General features: G+C 40.5%; 1 protein-coding gene across 1 annotated transcript in view; it reads left to right on the top strand.

Annotated features, from left to right (window-relative positions):
• mtrr (5-methyltetrahydrofolate-homocysteine methyltransferase reductase) overlaps nucleotides 1-17224 on the top strand; it is a 34466-nt gene extending 17242 nt beyond the window's left edge. Inside the window, exons 11-13 of the mRNA XM_079661816.1 lie at nucleotides 5947-6069; nucleotides 13234-13449; nucleotides 15442-17224. Of these exons, the coding sequence (XP_079517942.1) occupies nucleotides 5947-6069; nucleotides 13234-13449; nucleotides 15442-15586 (484 nt within the window). The 3' untranslated portion in view covers nucleotides 15587-17224. The remainder of the gene's footprint in view (nucleotides 1-5946; nucleotides 6070-13233; nucleotides 13450-15441) is intronic.
• Nucleotides 17225-22354: the final 5130 nt, after the last annotated feature.

Here is a 22354-nt window from a genome sequence, read left to right as displayed (position 1 = left end):
TATTTATATCTCGCCATGTCAATAAGCCTGGCGTTAGACTTTTTTCGCTGTCCGTCATTTTGACAGACAGCCAGCAACATCAGTACCAAGCGACAGAGTTTTTTCCAGAGCAGGGGATATTGTAAATGCCCAAACATCCCAGCTTATAAATACCTGGAAATGTGGACATTCTCATATTTTTCCTAAAAACCTGTCTGATGATGCTGAGTGAGTGACTAGTGAGTTTGAGTTGAGTTACTTGAAAAACTAAAGTGAAACTTGATTATTTTATTGCAGGGTCTGAATTTTAAATGTTCTTGTTTATTTGTGAGATGCAGTGGCATAAGAAAATGCTTACTTTGTTTGGTAGTACCAGTAGGTACAAAACACTGGTTTTCTTGTTCCAGTCTGTTACTGTCAACTTTGTTTTGACACTTTAAAATACTGCTATCCTACAAAAATGCTGTAAAAATCGGATTTATTATGTAATAAAAAAACATTTTCCGAGTAAAAAAATGTTTTATTGAAGAAAAAAAAAATCCAAATTTTTTGTCCTTCCCTTTATTATTCAATATCGCGATAAATACCGTACCGTGGATTTGTTATCGCGATATTATCGTACCGTGAGTTTTTGGTATCGTTACATCCCTAATAAGTTGTAAGTCAGTAATAATGCTGTTTATCAATTTGACACTGCTTAAGTTCGTACAGTATCATAAATATTCTCTTGTTCGTTTCATTTCATTGTTATTATTTTTTTACACGTTTGAAATAAATCAAATCAAATGTCCCAACATGAGGATCAAGTGCATGTGGTCATGTATGTGATCCTGCTGAAGTAAGACATCTTAATTGAATGTGAAGCATCAGAAACATGCAGGTTAAATCTCTGATTCGCCCCCCGCTAAAAATCTGCAGCCCTTAATGAATATTCACTCCGTTCAAATGAACGTTAAGTGCACATCATCTGCATATTTTCGAGTAGTCTGCAGAGACAATTAAATGAGGCCCTGCTCAAAGCTCATAAAAGTCGACGTCATGCAGATCTCACAATAAATCTGATCACGTCGGAGATTATTTCAGACGCTTCACTCGTCTCAACAGGATACATTAAACCCATTTATGACTCGGCTCGTAATGAAGGGCAACGCGGCAAATGAAGCGTTATTGATCTGAAAGTTGAGAGTCCGGCAGGTGTGGTGGCCGTGTTGTTTTGGTGAATCATTGCTAGTAATCGATGTGGAGTTGGTGTGAGAATATCGACTGTTAGCTGCGTGCTCCTCTCCAGCTTGTTAAACCGTCGCTGTGAGTCTGAATCCTGCAGAAATCGTGACAGTTGGTTTAATTTCCCGAGGTTTGAATTGATGGCTGAATCAGGATTGCAGAAATGATGAGCTGTCGGAACGATTTAATGTGACTGAAGCTCGCTGATAGCTGTGTGTGTTTCCCAGCCCTCAGACGGACATGTCTAACTCTTGGTTGGCTTTGTGTAAATGAGGTTATGCCCCAGTCAGCTCCTATTGTCTCTAAATGCACCGGACGCCTGCTCTGTTGTGTGATCGCTCTGAGAGGTGAGTCAGGGGAGGATGTTCCGCCGGGAGGATGAGAGGTCATGTGGGTAGAGAGCTGTCGGCACCCGAGGGAAGCCAGAGGACTAAAATGGCACCCGTTTTCTGTCACACCCTCGTGTGTGTGTGTGTGTGTGTGTGTGTGTGTGTGTGTGTGTGTGTGTGTGTGTGTGTGTGTGTGTGTGTGTGTGTGTGTGTGTGTGTGTGTGTGTGTGTTGTGTGTGTGTGTGTGTGTGTGTGTGTGTGTGTGTGTGTGTGTGTGTGTGTGTGTGTGTGTGTGTGTGTGTGTGTGTGTGTGTGTGTGTGTGTGTGTGTGTGTGTGTGTGTGTGTGTGTGTGTGTGTGTGTGTGTGTATGTGTGTGTGGAACTGAATAATGCAATTTCTCAAAGTGTGAATACTGTTTCTATGGAGCTGACGCAGCTACTCTTCAACGCTGGATTTAAGGTGTAAGAAGAAGGTGAAGAAGTAGGAATAGAAGGATAAGTGGGAATGGGTTTAACAAAAGTTGAAGTATAGCCATTATATAAAAAAGGTTGGAAAGAAAATGGATTTAATGGACGCTTGAGTTACATGAAAAACTCACATTTTAAGACAAATGTTGGCTTTTGGGGCTTTTATTCTGAAAAACTAGGTTATACCGTTGCTTTCTGTTATCTTGCACTCACTGCCGTGGGCTTTTATTTTGAAAGCAAGCCTCATCCTGAGTCTCTTTTTAATATTCAGTTACCGTCTGGGACTTAACATACATGACTGTTGTGGGCTTTTTGATTTTAAAAACAGTGCTTTTCCTGAGCTTCCTTTTAGGACACACTCTTTTATCTAGTTCCCCTTTAATATAGTCACATTTCTACCTCGGCATTGACACTAATAAACATACTTTGATCCTCACAGTGCAGCCCAAGCATTGCATGTTAAAATCTAATATATCAAAAACACATCCAGGTGATTTATTAATTCTCTGTCCTTGCAAACCTGGGAGCTAAACACTCAGACCTTGATGGATCTTGTTAGAGCAACACCTCATCAAATGCATCCTTGAGACTCTGCTGTGGGATTGATTTTAAAAATGTCTTTTATTACATTTCAAATATGTGTTTTCCTGACAAGAGGCTCTCCATTCTGTTGGAGTGTAAACTGAAGTGAACCCTCTCCCCTGGCAGCGCTGTGTTTGTTGAGAGCCTTTCACACAGAACCTGAGATTCCTAACAAAGCCTCGGCGGCTGATTCTCTCTCAGATAGGAGATAACAATCTGCAGGTAGTCAACGGGGCGCTGTTCCTGCCTTTAGGCCAGAGAAGAGTCCTGTTAGCAGCCGAGAAACACGGGGACACTTCGATCCCCCCCCCCCCCCCCCCCCCCCCCCTTCTTCCCCTGCTGTTAATCGATGGCTGTTTTCAAAAGAACGACTTTGTAGCTGCTGTAACAAGAAGAACTGCTCTAAAGGTCAGAGGCTTGCTTCGGGGTACAGAGAGATTTTAATAACCCCCCCCTAGTTGGCTTCTATTGATTGTTGACGTCTGCCTAGAAGGATTTGATAGAGGTTGTGTTTTTTAGCTGGGAGCAGTGATACTTTAACAAATATTGCATTTTCTGAGTAGCTAGCCTGGATTTACTTACAATATTTTATTTATATTGAGGTCTGCCTGCAGTTAAACATTCAATATGACAATTGTTATTACGTTTGTGTGTTTAAATATAGAGCTTTATCAGTCCATCCAGACAGCTGATTACAATAAGGCCGCACTCTGCATTGTCTCGTGTTTTTAAAAAGATATAAACGGGTGTAATTCTGCAATGTACTTTCAGGGGTTTAAGCCTGGAGCTGCTGTTGTCGTTAGGCTTGTTGTCGTTATTTTTTTACGCCTTAAAAAACAACTCTCTTCTCTCACAGAGCTTTTAGGAAAATGGATGAAAGATTTGAGATAATTGGGATGCTTATAAACCAAGTGTTCACCCAGCTTTTCACCGCAGCGTCCCTCTCATGCTGATCAGGCCTCTGATTCCAACCCCAAATAGAGCACTCTGCCTCCTCTGGGATTGAGTTTCGGGCCGTTAGTGCCGGCATGTGATGTGATGTGATTTGTATTCAGAGAAAGGCGCCGGTGTAGGTCTGCTCAGAATGGAATCCGAGTTTTTTCATATTGGTATTGATCCCTTTAGGGCAGGCGGCGAGAGCAGACCGACGAGCACTAAAATGAGTTTACTTCAGGCTGTTTGCAGATCAGAGGAATCTCGTCCAGGATGCTAATGGTCGGGATCCGAGCGATCCAGACAGAGAGAGATCAAAGAAACTTCTCTGTTAATTAAAAAAGGGAATGTTTGTTTACCAACACACTTTTGAATGTGAATGTGTTTATCCTTTAGTCCAAGCTGACGTCTTCACATTGTGCGTGATTTCTGTCTCAAAGATGAATCCACACGACATAGAACAAAACAAATCAGCACATTTAAAGAAGTCTGTCTTTGCTTGACGAACTACTTTCAATATAGTCCCACTCTCCATCCTTTAGTATCACTACAATGTACAAGGGGGGAATTCTGTCTGTACTACCTTAAATCTGAGTTTAAGGTGCACATAAAATAAAAAAATGTCAACCATCCATTGCTCATACTCTAAGAACGTTTCAGGGACCGTCAGAGCAAAGATAAATGAGCTGCAGTGAAGTCTCAGGCTCCTCTAACAGTGCAACACAAGATATATAAGAGCTAAGGAAGTCCAATTAAAATGCAGCATAAAGTAAACTGACATGAAACAGACTAAGATGAAACACTATGAAAGAATACAATTCCGTTTGTAAGGTGTAACGGTGAATATTTAGCACGTTTTGAAAAAGAAACCACGCCTTTCAATCCGCCCGCTGGTTGTGGTTCTCTCAGTGTTCTCCCATCAGGATGCAATGAGTATTTGAAGAGTATTTCTACGTGCGGTGATGATTCATTTAACTCAAACTAATGTTCTCATTGACTACATTTTCGTTACCAGAAAACCAGACACCAAGCCGAAGAGCTGGCTGCCGTTTCCATCTCTGGAAGCATGATTCAGGCTGTTGCTGAATATCAATTACGCAAAGCACCAATCTCTGTACTGTATTAGTTAAAGATTGACAGTAAAATGTCTGTGTTTACAACTTGGAAACATTCTCCCAAAAGATCCCAGAGCGATGGAAGACAAATCTTTATCCAAACCAAGCGTCTTTATTTGATTCATTTCACGTTGCTTAATTTTTTTATTTTTTTAATTTTTTTATTGAGTCAGGCACAATGAGTTTACATTTATACAGTCAATATTTACAGAGACTGGCGACCCCCTGTCGACGAGGGGGGGGGGGGGGGATTGTCAAAGGGGGAGTGTCGTTGCGGGGTAATTATATAGATGGCTAGTCCGCCCCTGAAAATGTCTATGCAAACGTTATTATTAATAATAATTTTTTAAAAAAAATTATAAAAAAAATTAATCAATTTTTTTTTATAATTTTTTTTTTTTAATTTTCCATTTTTATTTTGTAATCATCTCGCGACCCCCACTTTGGGAACCCCTGATGTAGAAGATAATATTAAAAGAAAATTAATAGATAAGGAAATAAAGAATAGTACCAATAATACATGTAACCATATACTCACATATGTATACCCACATATACATATACACATACACATACATGTGTGTACATACCTACACACATGTACACATGCACATACATACACGTACGTACATACATGTAAACAAAGACAGAAAAAAACATACACATACATTCGTAGTTCCCCCCATGTTGCTAAACGTATCGATTAATCCACGTATTATCGCGGCAAAACATTTTTAAGCACCAGAAACCAAGCTGAAGAGTTAGCTATTCCCCTCTCTCTATCCCCCCCTCTCTCTCTATCCACCTCTCTTTCTATCCCCCTCTCTTTCTATCCCCCCCCCCCTCCAGACGGGTGACAGATAATTCGGGGCTCTTTGGGGAGTCGTCTGACTGATGGCATCATGAAAGGTTGGGGGTCACCTGTTGTTATCGGGGGGGGGGGGGGAGCTGTCACTTTTACAGCAGGTGTGCGGTGCAGATATCTTCAGAGCCGCTTTGTGCCATCGCCTGCAAAGGATTCTGGGAGCTTTGCCAAACTCCCAAACCGCCAGAGCAGAGGGAATCACTTTTTTGCAGAAGCAGTTTTTTTTAGTTGGAGCTTGATTGCAGTTCATCTTGATGGGACGTATCCTTCTGTTTGGGTGGAATGTAATAATACGTATAATGTCCTCGCTGCAGCGGGCATTAGGTAATGGTGGCACTTTGTGTTCTGTCACTGCAGACGGTGCTTAATGGTGTCACTACTCTTCTTTAACCTCTGCAGCAGGAAGGACTCGCTCTCCCCCATCTGCTGCGCTTGTCTGCTGCTATTGATTGACCGCTAACATCCGCTGTTTGACTTTCAGGGAGATGGAGAGGAAGGAGAACCCTGACGCCATGTTTGGAGAGACATGGCTGTTCTTCGGGTGTCGCCACAGAGACAGAGACTACCTGTTCAGGTGAGTGTCGTGTCAAATGACCATATAATCATTTAAAACATAGTCTTATGCTCTGATTGCCTTTTACACTGTTAAATTGTATTTGTAGTCTTCTATGTGTTTAACAGAGACTATGTTAAGGATTTAAATGTGGTTATACTCATATATTTTCATATTCTATGCATACTTTCCCTTACCTTTTGTGAGTCAGATGTACTTTGTACTTCTGCATCTTGCCTCTAGTTAATCCATATTGAAATGTGTGACCTGCAAAATGTCTAGATGCATGATGTGGGTGTTCTTTCCTCAGCTGCACACATTAGCATTGTGCAAGGACGTATAATAAAAGGTAAACAAAGGAAACAGACATGCAGAGTTGGGTCAGTGAAGGCCACATCCTCTCACATCAGAGTGAGACTGAACAGGAATACAGCATTGTGTATCATCTCTAATGTGACTCTATATAATCACACTTCACTCATGGATCTAGAATGATTGGAGAATATTACACATTTATCTTCTCTCTCCAAATGAAGGCTCGTTAAGCTAATGCTGCTCCATATGGCTACATGGTTAACAAATGTACAGCATGCTAACAAACGTGCCATGTTGTGTTCACAAAGTGTTATTCTGGCCCCCACAAAATCTGTTAAAACCCCCAATTTTAAAGTATTTGCTTTTAGAACAATTTAAAAAAGTCTAAACTGTATTAGTAGAGTAATTCAAACTGTCAATGTACAGAAACAGCTTTAAAGAAGTCATTTTTTTTAAATCACTTATATTATTTATTTATCCAAAGTCACATTTTTCTTATTACTGTAATAATTTATACAATTTGTATTACATATTCCCAGGACCTTTACGTTAAGTGCAATGTCTTTGTGTTTTTGTTCACTTATTTTGACATTAAATTAGAAGAGAAACCAATCCATCTTCATGTTGAAAGCTAAATAGATTTGACAACCAGATTCAGAACTAGATGGAGAATTGATCAAATACATTGAACCACCATCCCTGAAAAATGCTGTCTCAAGCAAGTTGTTTCCATCTAAACTGTGCTAACACTACACCTCCTTTCTTGTATTGAACGCTTGCTTTGTAAACCTCCTTGCTTTTTATCAGTGTTTTTTGGCTTCACACTCATTGATCGTCTCTTTCCTGTATCAGCGTGTATTAAAAGAAGCTGCAGTGAGTTATTCTGCAGGATTAAACAGTGCGCATGGATTAGCATCCTTAATCACACAAGAATAGATCACAGAGGACGCTGTTTGCTCCCCTTTGCTTCCTCTATCCTTTGGTTAAACACCGACGCACAGCCAGGTAGTCGTGGCTGCTTGTTCACAGTGTGGGCTTCTCTGATGAACCCCCCCCCACTGTGTTGACCAAAGCGATTAGTCTGTGTTTTATGAGCCACCCGCAAAGAGCTGTACTCAATTTGAATAGGTTAGCAGAATAATAACAACATACCTGCAGCTGAGTCTCCTGCCTGCATTCATCTCTAAAAGGACGTGTGGCTTTGCCCCTGCTTAGCATACTTTCAGCACTTTTATTCAACATGCCATATCTTACAAAGAAAAGTTCAGGAAGTAGGGTTTTTGAATATTTGAACTTGCATAAATAGAGCATGGCTGGCTTTTTAGGCTTATTAACAGAAGTGGGAAGAACATTTACTCAAGTACCATACCTATTTAGACATCGTTTCAGAAGCAAATATCAGGGTTCTTACGGTCATTAAAAACCTGGAAAAGTCATGGAAATTCAAAATGCTAATTCCAGGCTCTGGAAAAGTTATGCAAAACAATATTTTTCCCAAAGTTTTGGAAAAGTCATGGAAAAATGTAACTAAAGTTGCTTCAAATATAATTTATATTTGATCTAATCACCAAAATAGTAATACTCTAATGATAATACATACTGTATGGTAAGGCTTTTAACTGACGAGGTGTTTTGCTGGTGAGAGATTTGAGTTGCTTTAGCGTGGAGAAGCTAGTAAGCCTACTATTGGATTTGTTTTAGATAGGCACAACATGTTTCATATGCAGACCTTATTTTCCTGTTCCATGGTTTAGGGCAAACCATTTTCAGTGGTACGCTGAGAAAGAGTACTTTTTTTGGTCATGGAAAATTAGGTAAAGGTCCTGGAGAGGTCATTGAAAATCATTGGTGAAAAAGTGTATGAACCCTGAAATATAGAATTGTTTTATTGCAAAACATTCATTTACCACTCATAGTTACCTTTTACTTATAAAAACATTTAATAGGCGTATATGATGTGATGGAGTACTGTACTACTAATACATAAAAACAACCATAGAATCTAAAAAGTATTTATAAATGCCCCCACATCTTCACAATGCTCTCCCATGTATACTATTCTATACAAATATAATACTGTGAAACTTCTCCTTTTGATACTGAGTACATGGAGCTGATAAAACCTCCGTACTTAATGTATATATTTCAGGAGTAATTCAGGACTTTGACTTGTTATGAAGTATTTTGAGACCTCGTTATTTGTACTTTTACTTTGTTGAAGATATCTGAGTACTTTTTCCACCTCTGCTTGCAAGTATGGAGACAGGATGTGACCAGAGGTGGAAGAAGTACTTTAACAAAAGGTAACAGCACAGTGTAGAAATACTCCGTTACAAGTAAAAGTCTGGCATGACAACATATTTCTTCAGTAGAAGTATCAGCATCAAAATATATGAAAGTACTATAAAGTACTCATGGAGAATTGCTATTTTTGAAATAACATGAATTATATCACTGTATTTTAGTAAGTGTGTAAATGCAGCTTTTAAAGGTGAAAGCCAATACAATGTTTTTACTTTCAGGCATATTCATATAATAATAAAAGAACATCATCATGTATTAGATTTTTTTAGATGAATAGCCCATGGTATTGGAGTAGAAGCAGCTTTGAGTTACTCTGTTGATTACCTGTGACAGGGTGGGTAAGTATAAGTAGTTTTTGCTTATGAAGAACTTTGTGTTTCCTGAAGTACCTCAAAAAAGTATCAATGGATGTGACCAGCTCTTTTATCGTGTTCCTAATTTCCATCCAAAAAGAAACGAGGCTTCTCAATCAGCTGCACTTATTGTCCTGAGAGGATGATGCCAATCTGCCTGGGTGTCACATCAAACTGCTTCCCCCTCTCCCTCCCAATCTGCCTGGGTGTCACATCAAACTGCTTCCCCCTCTCCCTCCCAATCTGCCTGGGTGTCACATCAAACTGCTTCCCCCTCTCCCTCCCAATCTTCCTGGGTGTCACACCAAACTACTTCCCCCTCTGCCTCCCTCCCAATCTGCCTTGGTGTCACACCAAACTTCTCCCTTTCTCCCCCTCTCCCTCCCGTTCCTCTGCCTCTTCACGGCCAGCGTTTTCTTGCTGTGGAAACATCACTGAAGACCTGCTGGGTTCACGATAAGGTCTGGGATGTTGCCCCAGGCTGTGTGTGTGTGTGTGTGTGTGTGTGTGTGTGTGTGTGTGTGTGTGTGTGTGTGTGTGTGTGTGTGTGTGTGTGTGTGTGTGTGTGTGTGTGTGTGTGTGTGTGTGTGTGTGTGTGTGTGTGTGTGTGTGTGTGTGTGTGTGTGTGTGTGTGTGTGTGTGTGTGTGTGTGTGTGTGTGTGTGTGTGTGTCAGCAGGTTTACCTTCTCTGAAACACTCTGCTGTTTCTATAATGAGTCAACCGTCCTCTCTCTTCCTCCAGTTTCTCCTCACACCATTATCTATCTGATGGTTATAATGAAACCAAACTGAACCATCTTTCTCTTTTTGTTATTCATGCGACTTCTCTCCAGTTCACACAGACGTTGTAATCACACAGTTGACTACATCATCAGTCAAAGGTTAGACTGCAGTGTGGATATTGATATACAGTATTTGAGATACTGTTTGCATAAAATCAACTGTTAATATGCAATATCCTTCAATTTCCCACAAGTTATTTGCAGAAACAACTCTCATCGTATATGAACAGACCAGCGTATGTGTCACATCTAAAGAAAAAAGTATATTTTGGTCAAAATAATGAGATTTTACACCAACAATCAAAAGTTACACAGTCGGGCTCTGTATTGGTTATATTCTGAAACTGTAAGAAAAGTGATAATTGGCCAGTTTTTCCGTTTTATTTCAGGAAAACTGTCCGAGTATACAGAACTCACTACCTGCATACACATATGAGTAAAGAAAGTTTTATTACACATTTATAAAATGGAATTTTAGTGCGGAAAGGCGGAAAGAGAAACCGTAACTGTACATGAAAGAAGAAACAGGAATTATTTAAGAGACGCTGGATTAATTGCTATACTGTATATGTATATTTTATATACGTTAATCGATTTGGAGAATCGATATACAGTGTCTTAATACCTAATATATTTTCGCTGCCATTAGATGGTACGCATTTGTGGAGAAGCAAAATGTTTTCGGTCTGCTTCACTGTGTGTGTGTGTGTGTGTGTGTGTGTGTGTGTGTGTGTGTGTGTGTGTGTGTGTGTGTGTGTGTGTGTGTGTGTGTGTGTGTGTGTGTGTGTGTGTGTGTGTGTGTGTGTGTGTGTGTGTGTGTGTGTGTGTGTGTGTGTGTGTGTGTGTGTGTGTGTGTGTGTGTGTGTGTGTGTGTGTGTGTGTGGTGTGGGGTTGCTGCAAAATACAGACCCCTGAGGCGAGGACCTTCACCCATGATCCCGGAGTTGCCGCTTGTTATGAGTGTGTGTGTGTGTGTGTGTGTGTGTGTGTGTGTGTGTGTGTGTGTGTGTGTGTGTGTGTGTGTGTGTGTGTGTGTGTGTGTGTGTGTGTGTGTGTGTGTGTGTGTGTGTGTGTGTGTGTGTGTGTGTGTGTGTGTGTGTGTGTGTGTGTGTGTGTGTGTGTGTGTGTGTGTGTGTGTGTGTGTGTGTGTGTGTGTTCCTGCCTATTCGCACTGCTTAACTTAAAACAAGTTGCTGTGAGCACGCTCCCCTCACCTTCTCCTCCTTCCTCCTTCCTTTCCTCCCTCGGCTCTGTAGAGACGGCGAAACAGAAGAAGGAATATTTGGCAGGCGAAACCTCGACAGAAAGCGAGGTTATCCCAGACTGAAGGCGTCACGATTGATTTAAAAAATATGCTTATAACAGAGGCTCGACCTTGCTGATGAAATCCATATTTTTGGAGGGATTTGTCTCATTAAACACGACAAATTGGTTGTCTTTCACAGTTGTGCTCAGACCTTTCGCCCATCGCTGCGCTGCTTCATCAAGCCTGACAGTTTAGGAGATGTTCGGGGGTTATGTAGGTCTCGCCTTAAACATGTAGCTAAATATAAAGCGAGTGTTAGATGTGAAAGGGCGCATATGCAAACTGTTTTGAATACTTGGCTTTATAAGGCTGGCGTTTTCTATATTCCTAGGTTACAATACACATTTACATATATGTTTAAGTAAAAGAAAAGGTCTTGCATTCACAGCTTTACTCCAAAAGAAGAAGTTCTAGAAAAAATCTAAGTAGTCAATATGCAGTAAGGCCCATTTCTGTACTATAAATATTAAGGCATTATTGTGTTAATCATTTCAATGGTGCGCTTTATCTGAGCTTTTCTGCTTGGTAGCTTAACATACAGAGATATATCATAATCTATTAGATGATTGATATTTTGTATTAATAATCTAAATCTGTAAGAAGAATATTAAAGCTACTACTAAAGCTGCAAGTTAATGTAATGAAGTAAACAACAATTGCCTACAAAATGCAATGGAGTAAAAGTATAAAGTGAAGGAATGAGTCCTTACCCCAAGTGAAGGAGTTCAAGTACCTCGGGGTCTTGTTCTCGAGTGAGGGAACAATGGAGCGTGAGATGGGTCGGAGAATCGGAGCAGCGGGAGCGGTACTGCGGTCGCTTTACCGCACCGTGTGACGAAAAGGGAGCTGAGCCAGAAGGCAAAGCTCTCTGTCTACCGCGCCCTTCCTACCCTCACCTATGGTCATGAAGGATGGGTCATGACCGAAAGAACGAGATCGCGGGTACAAGCGGCCGAGATGGGTTTTCTCCGCAGGGTGGCTGGCGTCTCCCTTAGGGATAAGGTGAGAAGTTCAGTCATCAGGGAGGGACTCGGAGTTGAACCGCTCCTCCTTCGCGTCAAAAGGAGCCAGTTGAGGTGGTTCGGGCACCTTTTATACATGAATATGTGTCCCCGGTGCGTCAGGGAACTCACACTCGCGCTACTAAAGAGACGTGTTACCATGGAAACCAAACAATGGTGTAGCTGTATTAAAGTCAGAGTGGAAACAGTCGTGTGTAAATCTGATTTTGTCAGAAATCGGGAGAAATGCGGGAGAAATATGACCCCGGGAGGAAACCGGGAGAGGGCAATGAAATCGGGAGTCTCCCGCGAAAATCGGAAGGGTTGACAAGTATGCCCAAATCTCTAAAAACGGGGCTGCAACGGATCTGATACAGACTGATACAGATTTGAAATTGTTCTGACGTCAGAAACGGGGTGCTCCGCCTATATGGGCAACTCTCCACCTATCAGGGGAATGAGAGGCTGCGTGGCATGGTAACAGCATGGTAACAGCATGGTAACAGTATGGTAACAGCATGGTAACAGCATGGTAACAGTATGGTAACAGCATGGTAACAGCATGGTAACAGCATGGTAACAGCATGGTGACAGCATGGTGACAGCATGGTAACAGTATGGTAACAGCATGGTAACAGTATGGTAACAGTATGGTAACAGTATGGTAACAGCATGGTAACAGCATGGTGACAGCATGGTGACAGCATGGTAACAGCATGGTCAGGGGGGCGTGGTCAGCTGCAGCTCATTTGCCACAGAATCAGCCCTTGTGAAAACAGGGCTGGAATAGAGCAAATAGAGCGAAATGAGGCATGGCTAAAATGCATTATCTGTTTGGTATTTTGAAAAAAAACCTTCACAGACATGTTTTATATAGGTATGGCCCTACAATATATTATTCAAATACAGCATGATAGGTCCACTTTAAGTATAATACTTGAGTAAATGTACTTATTGGCATTGCACTACTGTATATTCTCCATTAAATCCTCTATCTATCCCTCAAAGCTCTTTTCTCTTCTAGCTTTGGAGAGAAACCTTTCCTCAAATCAGGAAGAAGATTTCCCGAATAGCTTGGACTAACAATGAGCTAAAATAATGTGTCTCTGTCATCCTTGTCTCAGAGAGGAGTTGGAGGGCTTTGTTTCCAGCGGAGCACTGAGCCATCTGAAGGTGTGTTTCTCCAGAGATGATCCGGAGGAGGAAGAGGAGGAGGGAGAGGAGGAAGAGGGCTTCACCTCCGCAGCACCGCCCAGATACGTGCAGCACAACCTGCTGAGAAACAGAAAACACGTCACGGACATCCTGCTCAAACAGAAGGGCTTCCTCTATGTCTGCGGGTAAGACTCAACATTCACATTTAAATATATTTTATTCTCCATTCATTTGCGGTAAATAAATAAATGGGTCTTCAAAGTTTGATCCGACGGATTCACATGATAACGTTTGTTGGTTTTATTTAATTAAATCCACTTTATTTGTTAAGTTGAATTCGTGAATAAGCGAACTTTTAAACGCGGTAAAAATATTTTACGGTTAACCGCCAACAAGTATGGATCGAAGCCGGATGTCTGCTTGGATAAAAACACGTTTTAAAAATGAAAGCAATTTTACTTTTTTAAATAAATGTTGACTTTTGGACTTTACAAAACTTATGTTTGGACCACATGAGCCTGAGACAATCCTACGCACCCACCGCTGGAATATAACTCTCCTTATAATATTAGTCTAGCTACATTGAAATTCAACTGCACACAAATCCACGCAGAAGTCTTCAAACACAAGGAAAAGACAGCTTTCGAATGTCACTCCAATGTCAACAATGTGAATATTAACGAGCCTTACTTTAACAGAAAGTCACAAACTAAACTAAAAAACAGACTTTGTGAACTCTGAGCTGTACCCGGTGCTAAATAACGACTACATGAATGACTCGTCTTGCTTGGGAGGAAGGCACTTATTCGATAAAAAAATAAGAAACTGCTGAAGTGATGTTGCGAGTTGTCTGCTCACATCACCTCTCTAACGCCTCAAACTGATGCGACATGTTGGACAGTGTTTGTGTGCGCTACATATTGTTCCTGTCAATACGAGCTAAATCTCAGTGTGAGAGTTTCTCATCACGCTCACCTTTGAGTAAACGATCTTTGAAGCTTCAGTCCTGTGTGAATTCCTCAGAGTAGTAAAAATCACTTGAGGTGCTCTGGATGATGAATCTCTTCAATATGCTGCAGCAGCAAGACTCAGACACAGCAGTTTCCTTCAGGACGATCTCCTGGAAGCTGCTTTTACTAAATATAGGTTTCCACTGTGCACAGAGCAGGGTTTGAACAGATCAGGAGTCACAGTTTCACACGTTGTTCTGTTTTAGTCTGGATTTCTTGAGTTTATTCTCGTGATGTTTTTAGAGTGCGTTTTAGTTTAGCTTCAGCTTTTACAGAAAGTTTCATTGTTCTTAGGACCAGGTATAATATCTCCCAAGTGTAATACTTAAGCAATAGCTCACGACAGGCCGTGGTATACGCTCAGGATATCACGGCTAAGAACCAATCAGATTGCTTGATTTGACTTGTCCGTTTTATAATACTATATATACATATGAAATACAAGGTTGGAAAGTTAAAAGTTAAAAGTGTGTCTCCCTCATTCCAGCAGCAATTGGCGTTTAATTTCTGTTTCAATGTCAAAAGATTGGACTGAAATTCACTTTTTTCTGTACCGATATACATTATAGTTTATATGTATTGTTGTACCTAATTATATTGTTGTTATATTGTCTTGATTTTATTCTCGTTTCAGCTTGATGTTTTTAGAGTGCGTTTTAGTTTAGCTTCAGTTTTTACAGAGAGTTTCATTATTGTTAGGGCCAGGTATAATATCTCCCAAGTGTTTACGTCTATATATGCATATGAAATACAAGGTTGGAAAGCGGTGTATGAATGGCCATGAAGTTAAACGTGTGTTGAGGTTATAAACTTGGCTCATTCAATTTTTAGCGTTTAATGTCCGTGTTTTGATGTCAAAGATTTGCCTGAAATTCACTTTGTTCTGTAGCTCTATACAATACAGTTTAGATGTATTGTTGTACTTAATTATATTGTTGTTATATTGTATTTCTATTACCTGTCCTTTCTTAAACTGAATAGATTTTTTGTTGATTTTCTTTTATGTTTAGGATATCATTTAGTTGAGTTTTTAACAGCTTATTTTCAATAAAATGTAATTATTACTTCCAATAACACCGTCTTAGAAACATGTAGGACTGCCCTAAAACCATTTCTATGGATTACACCACCTTTCCTCTGACTTACTCTCCCTTCCTTCTCCCTCAGAGATGCTAAGAACATGGCTAAAGACATGAACGACGCGCTGCTGGAGGCGATCAGAGCGGAGCTGCAGGTGGATCAGCTGGACGCCATGAAGACTGTGGCCCTTCTGAGGGAGGAGAAACGCTACCTGCAGGACATCTGGGGCTGAGCACAGATGAGGACGTGTTGCTGCAGCCACTGGTCCTTTTAACACCTTTTGGAAGAGAAAAAAAGAAGTATGCTCAGCTGTAACCTTCATAACCGTGAAATCGTGGATGCTGGAGGTAGTTTACACCCCCACGGCCGACCCTGGGGTTTTGGTTCACTGCATCATCGGGGGCTTTGCTGTTTGAACAGAAAGGATTCTGGGTCACAGCAATACTGCAGCAGATTGGTCCTGCAGTGTGAAAATGCTTTTAGTGCAGACTCCTCCGTTCATCCTGTCTGGGGAAAACATTTTACTTTGTGATGAGACTGGCAGCGCTCCGACCTCGATACAAAAAAAAACACAACACCCTGAAGTCACCACACACAGGAAAGCCTTGATAGTCAATCAGGAAGTAGTTTTCTTTCTCTGCAACACGCTTCCACAGGTTACCTCTGAAGGGATTCAGGGTCAATTCTTTCATTTTAAAGAACACATAAATCATGATTTGAAAATTGTATCTCAATCCAAAAGTTGGTCGGATTGGTTTTTGTTTTAACCACAATTCTGCTTACTTTTTGACCTATTTTCGAGGTAATTAAGACAGATTTTAATCCTACAACAAGTCCCATTTTATAGCCAATGTATCATTATAAAAAAAGTCAAAATAGTTCAAGAAAGAAACGAGGAATTGATTATTCTTCGGAGAAAAAACTGTTTAAAAAGTCTTAATAATGTCTTCTTAAAAAAACTTCTTAAAAGTGAATAAAACTCCTACCTGTTTTACACTCTGCAGGTGGATGGGGTCACATATTTAACACACAGATACCACCATTAAACTTCCCACCTTCATTACTGACGTTAACACAACTATCTTTTATATTACAAGTTTTCTGACAGGTTATGTTTAAATATGCAAATTAGGCATTATATAAGGGGAGTTTAGGAGAAATCTGCAGACAGAGTTAGAGAAATAAACTCCTAAATGTGGATTCGAGACGTTCTCTTTCCACTCGTCTGAAAGAAGACGAGGCATGGGAAGCAACAAAGTGCTTTCTACATGTCTTAGCCTGTAGTGTCTCACATTTGGCCCTCATCCTCTTCCGTAGTAGATGTGTTTATGTACAGCGGGACTAAAGGAAGAAGGACGGAGATGAAGCAGGTTTCTCTGATGGTGTTCAGCTTTCGTCCTCTCTGTGGTGGTGTCTGATCAAATGGAGATGTGTGGTTATTTTCTCTCTCTGCTGTTCATTAGGAAATGTCCTGTGAGCTTTCAGTGTTTCACAAACACGTCACAGATCGTCCATTTTATTTTTGTCTGAAACAAAAACAGCGATCTTGACATAAATGATATCAGCAGCCTTTAGTTCACTGACGATCTGTGTCATGAAGTTTGATAAGGATATATTTACGCCTCGAGTCACGTTAATGCAAACACGCTCTGAGTGCATGTTGCTTTGGACAGCCGATGTTTCCAGGATGTATCAAAAGCTTCTAGTTTTTAAAACCTGGTAGAAAGTGAAAAGTGTATTATATCTTCTGTTTCCTCTGCTTCAGGTTCTGTGTTTGCACATTTCTATGCCAATCGATGCCTGTATATGGATTTTTCTCCTGAGGATATTTTAGGTTATGAAAGTTAATAAAAATGAAACTCTGGAGAGACGGCGTGAGATTATTTTATATGTTTGTTTCTTTCATTTATAAATGTTTTAGGACAGCTTCAGTCAGTCACCGTAGATAAAACATGTTTCAGTGAAACAGATGTTATATCTCTGCTGTAACCACACACACACACACACACACACACACACACACACACACACACACACACACACACACACACACACACACACACACACACACACACACACACACACACCAGGGTTTCCGTTAGCCGGTAGTTACCGTTTTTTAGCTGGTAAAATGTATTAAAAACCGGTAAATTAAAAACCTGCCGGTCAAAATGTCCGGTAATAATTAGGGATGCTCCGATCGATTGGCCACCGATCATTAACGGCCGATATTCTTTTTATATTCTTACTAGTTTGATCCGTGCTCTCCATAAAGACCGATCAGGAGAGAGGCGAAGTCCCTCCCCTTCCGGTGGACCTCCATGGGACCTTATGCGACTACCAAGCCAGTATCCTCGGATGCTGGCTTGGTAGCACATGTCTTGACAACATGACCATTTTACGGGAAATAGTCAGAGCGCGATGTCACATCTTAAAGACAGCTTGAACTGGATAAATGGTTAGTCTTTTTTCAAACATACCGTACGTTCTGCATGTTAGTATATCTGGCCAATCGGTTTAGACCCTACTGCCCTATGCTCTCGATAGGGAAGTCACACTTTGGGAAGAGGTGTTTCATTTCACAGATCCACCTTGGTTGTTGTTGTGATGGCTGAAAAGGGGATGAGTATGTCTGGCTCTCGGGGGGATGGTGTGTTAAGAGTCACAGTCTTAAAGAAAATCTGTTCAGAAAAAGTACTTAACTTTCTACCATTTGTAAAGTTGTCATACACAAAAATTCTGTTTTGCTAAGAGCTACCAAAACATATTAAACATCGCAATTATTCCCAAACAAACAGGGAATGGGGACATCGATAACATATTTTAAAGTTTAATTTTCTTCAGGGCCACCGTAGTGCACATTGATGAACACTTTAAAACAAAAAATAATGCTTACAAGTGTAAATGAGCCGGATTTTAGCTTTGAGCTAATTTCCCTCTGTAGTCCCGTCACATACAGCATGTAAGAACATGACATTTATATATATATATATATATATATATATATATATATATATATATATATATATATATATATATATATATAGCAAAAATAAATACATGATAGGCAGAAAGAGCATGAGCAGCATACAAGCATTTACCACATGGCAGTACAATGTAGCAGCTATGATATATAAAGTGCAAGAGGAGATACCCCTGTGTTAAAGTGCATTTATTTAGCGGTGATTACACGTCTGTTTGTTTCTCAACCATTCTTTAAGTTGAACTTTAAAACTATTGAGAGTGGGACAATCCCGTTTCTCAGTTGGGGGGGGGGCTATTCCACAATGAGCTGCCTTTAATGGAGAGGACATTTTGTCCAAAGGTGGTCCTTCTGTGGTGGACTTCACAATCTCCTCTGGTTTCTGACCTAGTGCTGCGTCAAGTGTGTTTTCTGTGGATGAACTCCCCTAAGGGAGGGAGGGGAGGGGGGCCAGCCCATGTAAATATTATTTAAAAAAAACACATACTTTTAAAAGACTTCAAATTGTCAAAACTCAAGAAATTGTGATTTTCAAGGATGGTACAGTGGTGGTATAACTATGGCTTTCTGTCAAACACCTGGATAGCTCTCTTGAACAGCTGTTCTATGGGTTTCAGGTGTGTGGCACAAGCAGACGACCAGTTTGTAAAACAGTATTCAATGTGGGATAGAATCATACAGTGGAGGTATGACTTTGCCGCATTGACAGTTAAGAAAAGGTCTAATTTGTTTAAAATGTTGCAAGTTGAATTTAATGGTATTGGATACTTTCTGGATATGTTTCTTAAAAAGTCAAGTGCGAGTCCAATATGACACTCCCTGTTCAAGATACTTGAACTGGGAGACTAGTTCTATTTCTGCTCCTTCGATTTTGATTGATCGTTTACTGAACATCGTCGTTTGCATCAAACATGCATACTGTTTTTGTTGTACTCATACTGTCAATATGCAGATTGTGTTATATAGCTTTAGATAGAATGTTTTTTCTTCCTCTTTGCATACTTTGCATCCGCAATCCTTTGCCAGTAGGTGTTTCCACAGTCCTTACGGTTTTCCAATTGTTCAACTAATTGAGAGCTACTGTAAGCTATTTGTATTTGCATTTTAGCACATTACTTCCTGCAGTGATTCAGAAAGTATTGTGTTTGGGCTTTTATTGTGAAAGGGAGAACACTACTCAGAGCCAGACATAATTTCATAGAGAAAGCGAGTCTTATAGGGAGCCAATTTAAATGCTAATGTCGTCTTTATTCTACATCCATTACAAATTTGTGCAATCAACTACTTCATTATGATAAGTTGTCTAAATCCACTTTAAATGCAATCAAATGTATATTTCTAAGTGCTAACGACTTAAAAAATCTTTACGTACAAATGACTGTATATTGAATATATTTCTGTACCCAGTGTTGAACAGGACCCAAACCTTTGAGAGATGAAAAAGGACAAATCTGATTTAATCAACTGCCAAGTAGTCAAGTCTGCATTTGAGACAGTCTCACTGTGTTTTAGAGAGAACAATACAAGTGTAAGGTAACTGTTTTTAAATTCCATCCCCCTCTTTCTACTGATAAGCTGGCAGGAAGGGGGGAGGAGGACAGGATCACACACACACACACACACACACACACACACACACACACACACACACACACACACACACACACACACACACACACACACACACACACACACACACACACACACACACACACACACACACACACACACACACACACACACACACACACACACACATGGGGGCAGGCCCACCTGTCACTTTTTGTGTATACTAATGTGATTGAAACAGCATTTTTTTTTTTTTTTATTATACGCCAGTATAACAGTAACAGTGGGGGCTTTTCACACCTGTGAATACACATCACCCCCCTCCTATCGACGGATCTCACACCTACTTGGGATATCACCTACTTGGGATATCACACCTCGAACAAAGGGAGGCGGGACTTAGCTTATTTGCATAATTGGGGGCGGGCCCAATTACTAATGTGATTGAAACAGTTTCATTTTTACTACTAATAATTGCCGTCTACAGTTTTTCTTCTGTTCACTCAGGTGTGTTTGTACATGACCTTACAATGAGCATGAAGCAGGGGATGTTTTTGTTGTGTATTAATGATGCAAAGGGGAATACTTTAGAAGTTAATACACTCTGATTGATTGGAAGTGATGTTTGGTATTAATTTAGGGAGGATATGAAGGTGACTTTGGTGCTAAGATGAAGGCGTGCTAATTGAAGGCTTTTTGCTTCTTAGTGCAGCGCGGAGCCCCAGAGAGAAGCTTCTCAGAATTAAATCTTCTAACAGCAGCCTGCAGGAGGGGAAACATGTTTACACTCCCAGCTGCTGCTCCGTAGATGACACCCCCATTCGCAAAACAATTTTTTGAGCCGCGTAAACAAAACATTCGCTGTGGCAGAAAACAACGTCTGAAAGTGAGTAATTGGTTTAATACAGAGCTGTCGGAGGTAGAGCTGCACCTCCGACGCCTCATCTCTCAAATGTCCTGCTGCCCAGCCACAGGAGGACAAATCAAAAATAATCACACACACATAATCCCACACACACACACACACACACACACACACACACACACACACACACACACACACACACACACACAGACAGACAGACAGACAGACAGACAGACAGACAGACAGACAGACAGACAGACAGACAGACAGACAGACAGACAGACAGACAGACAGACAGACAGACAGACACACACACACAATGACAACATCGTGCATGAACAAGGAGTTTTATCACAGTGGCGGGGGGGAGGCATGATCAGTGAAGAAGATTAAAACCGTGAAATTAGTTATTGATATACTTCAGTTTTGCAATCCTGTATTTAAGGATAGATTCAGGATGTGTGGGTTATAGTTAAAAAAAGGTATAGTCTATATGAGAGGTGTTGCTATTTATTGGTATTTAACATAACTGTCATTTTTAACAAATGAACTATTGTTGACTCTTTTAATAATACATATCATATCTTTTAAATAATCCAGAGCCTCCTAATTCATTCGCCAAAAAAGAAACTAAAAGCACAATTATATATATATTTTTCTGCGTTAATGTGGTTATCGTTAAATCTCTATATTTCGCTCAGTTTTCATTTTAATTTTGCGCTATTCTTTTACATCAACAATCCTGCAATAACTTTATTTTTCCCTTTCTGTTCATTCCTTAGATTATTGCACAAAAATGCCTTCATGGTAGAGGTGATAAATGCAACTGCAGATCCCACATACAAAAGAGAACTTGTTTTACTCTTATTTTTTCATTAAACTATGACAACATTAGTCAAATCTGAGTCCAAAAAGCTTAAAACAAGACCTTGCTTACGATGTATTTAATCATAACGCCTGTGTCATTACACCCAGTCCTAACCTGAAGTTCACTTTGAGCCGTTCTGCCCTTATTTACTAATAACATGCCAACATCTCATATTAAAAAATGACCCGGCTGTAAGACGGAGAGGCTGCCGGCTGCCGGTGTCACCCTGTCCGGAGAACACGACTGATGAAGGTTTAAATAATGTCCTCATAATTAAAAAAGGGTCCCGCTGCGAAGGCGAAAGACAAAGAGATGGTCCAGAATAACTCTGGGGGTCGGTGCGACCGCGGAACAGCCACACCTAAAAGTTAGAGAGATGTGATCTGCAGATAATGACCGTTATTATGAGAGAAGTGTCAATGAGCTCAGAGCTTTTTAGAAAGGCCTGCTTGACACTCGGCTTCTTGGTGCAGAAAGTACAAGCAGTGAAGATGAGGAGATTAAAGGGAGGTGCTTTAATTGGGAGAGCATGTTCAGCTTCTCAGGATGTGACTGCAGCTCAAAGGTACTTTCAGGAGTGAACAGTAGAAACTCCTTTATGGCAAAAGTTGTGAATTCAACCATTTATTTACCAGTTCATCTACAAAACTCTAGTTGTTAGTAAATTAGTAAATACTTTCTGGCGAGTTAGACAGAGCTAGTGACTATGGGACAT

Source organism: Notothenia rossii (genome assembly GCF_949606895.1).
Source record: "Notothenia rossii genome assembly, chromosome: 12".
NCBI lineage: Eukaryota > Metazoa > Chordata > Actinopteri > Perciformes > Nototheniidae > Notothenia > Notothenia rossii.
The sequence above is the reverse complement of the archived record's forward strand: the minus strand, read 5'-3'. Positions and strand labels throughout refer to the sequence as shown.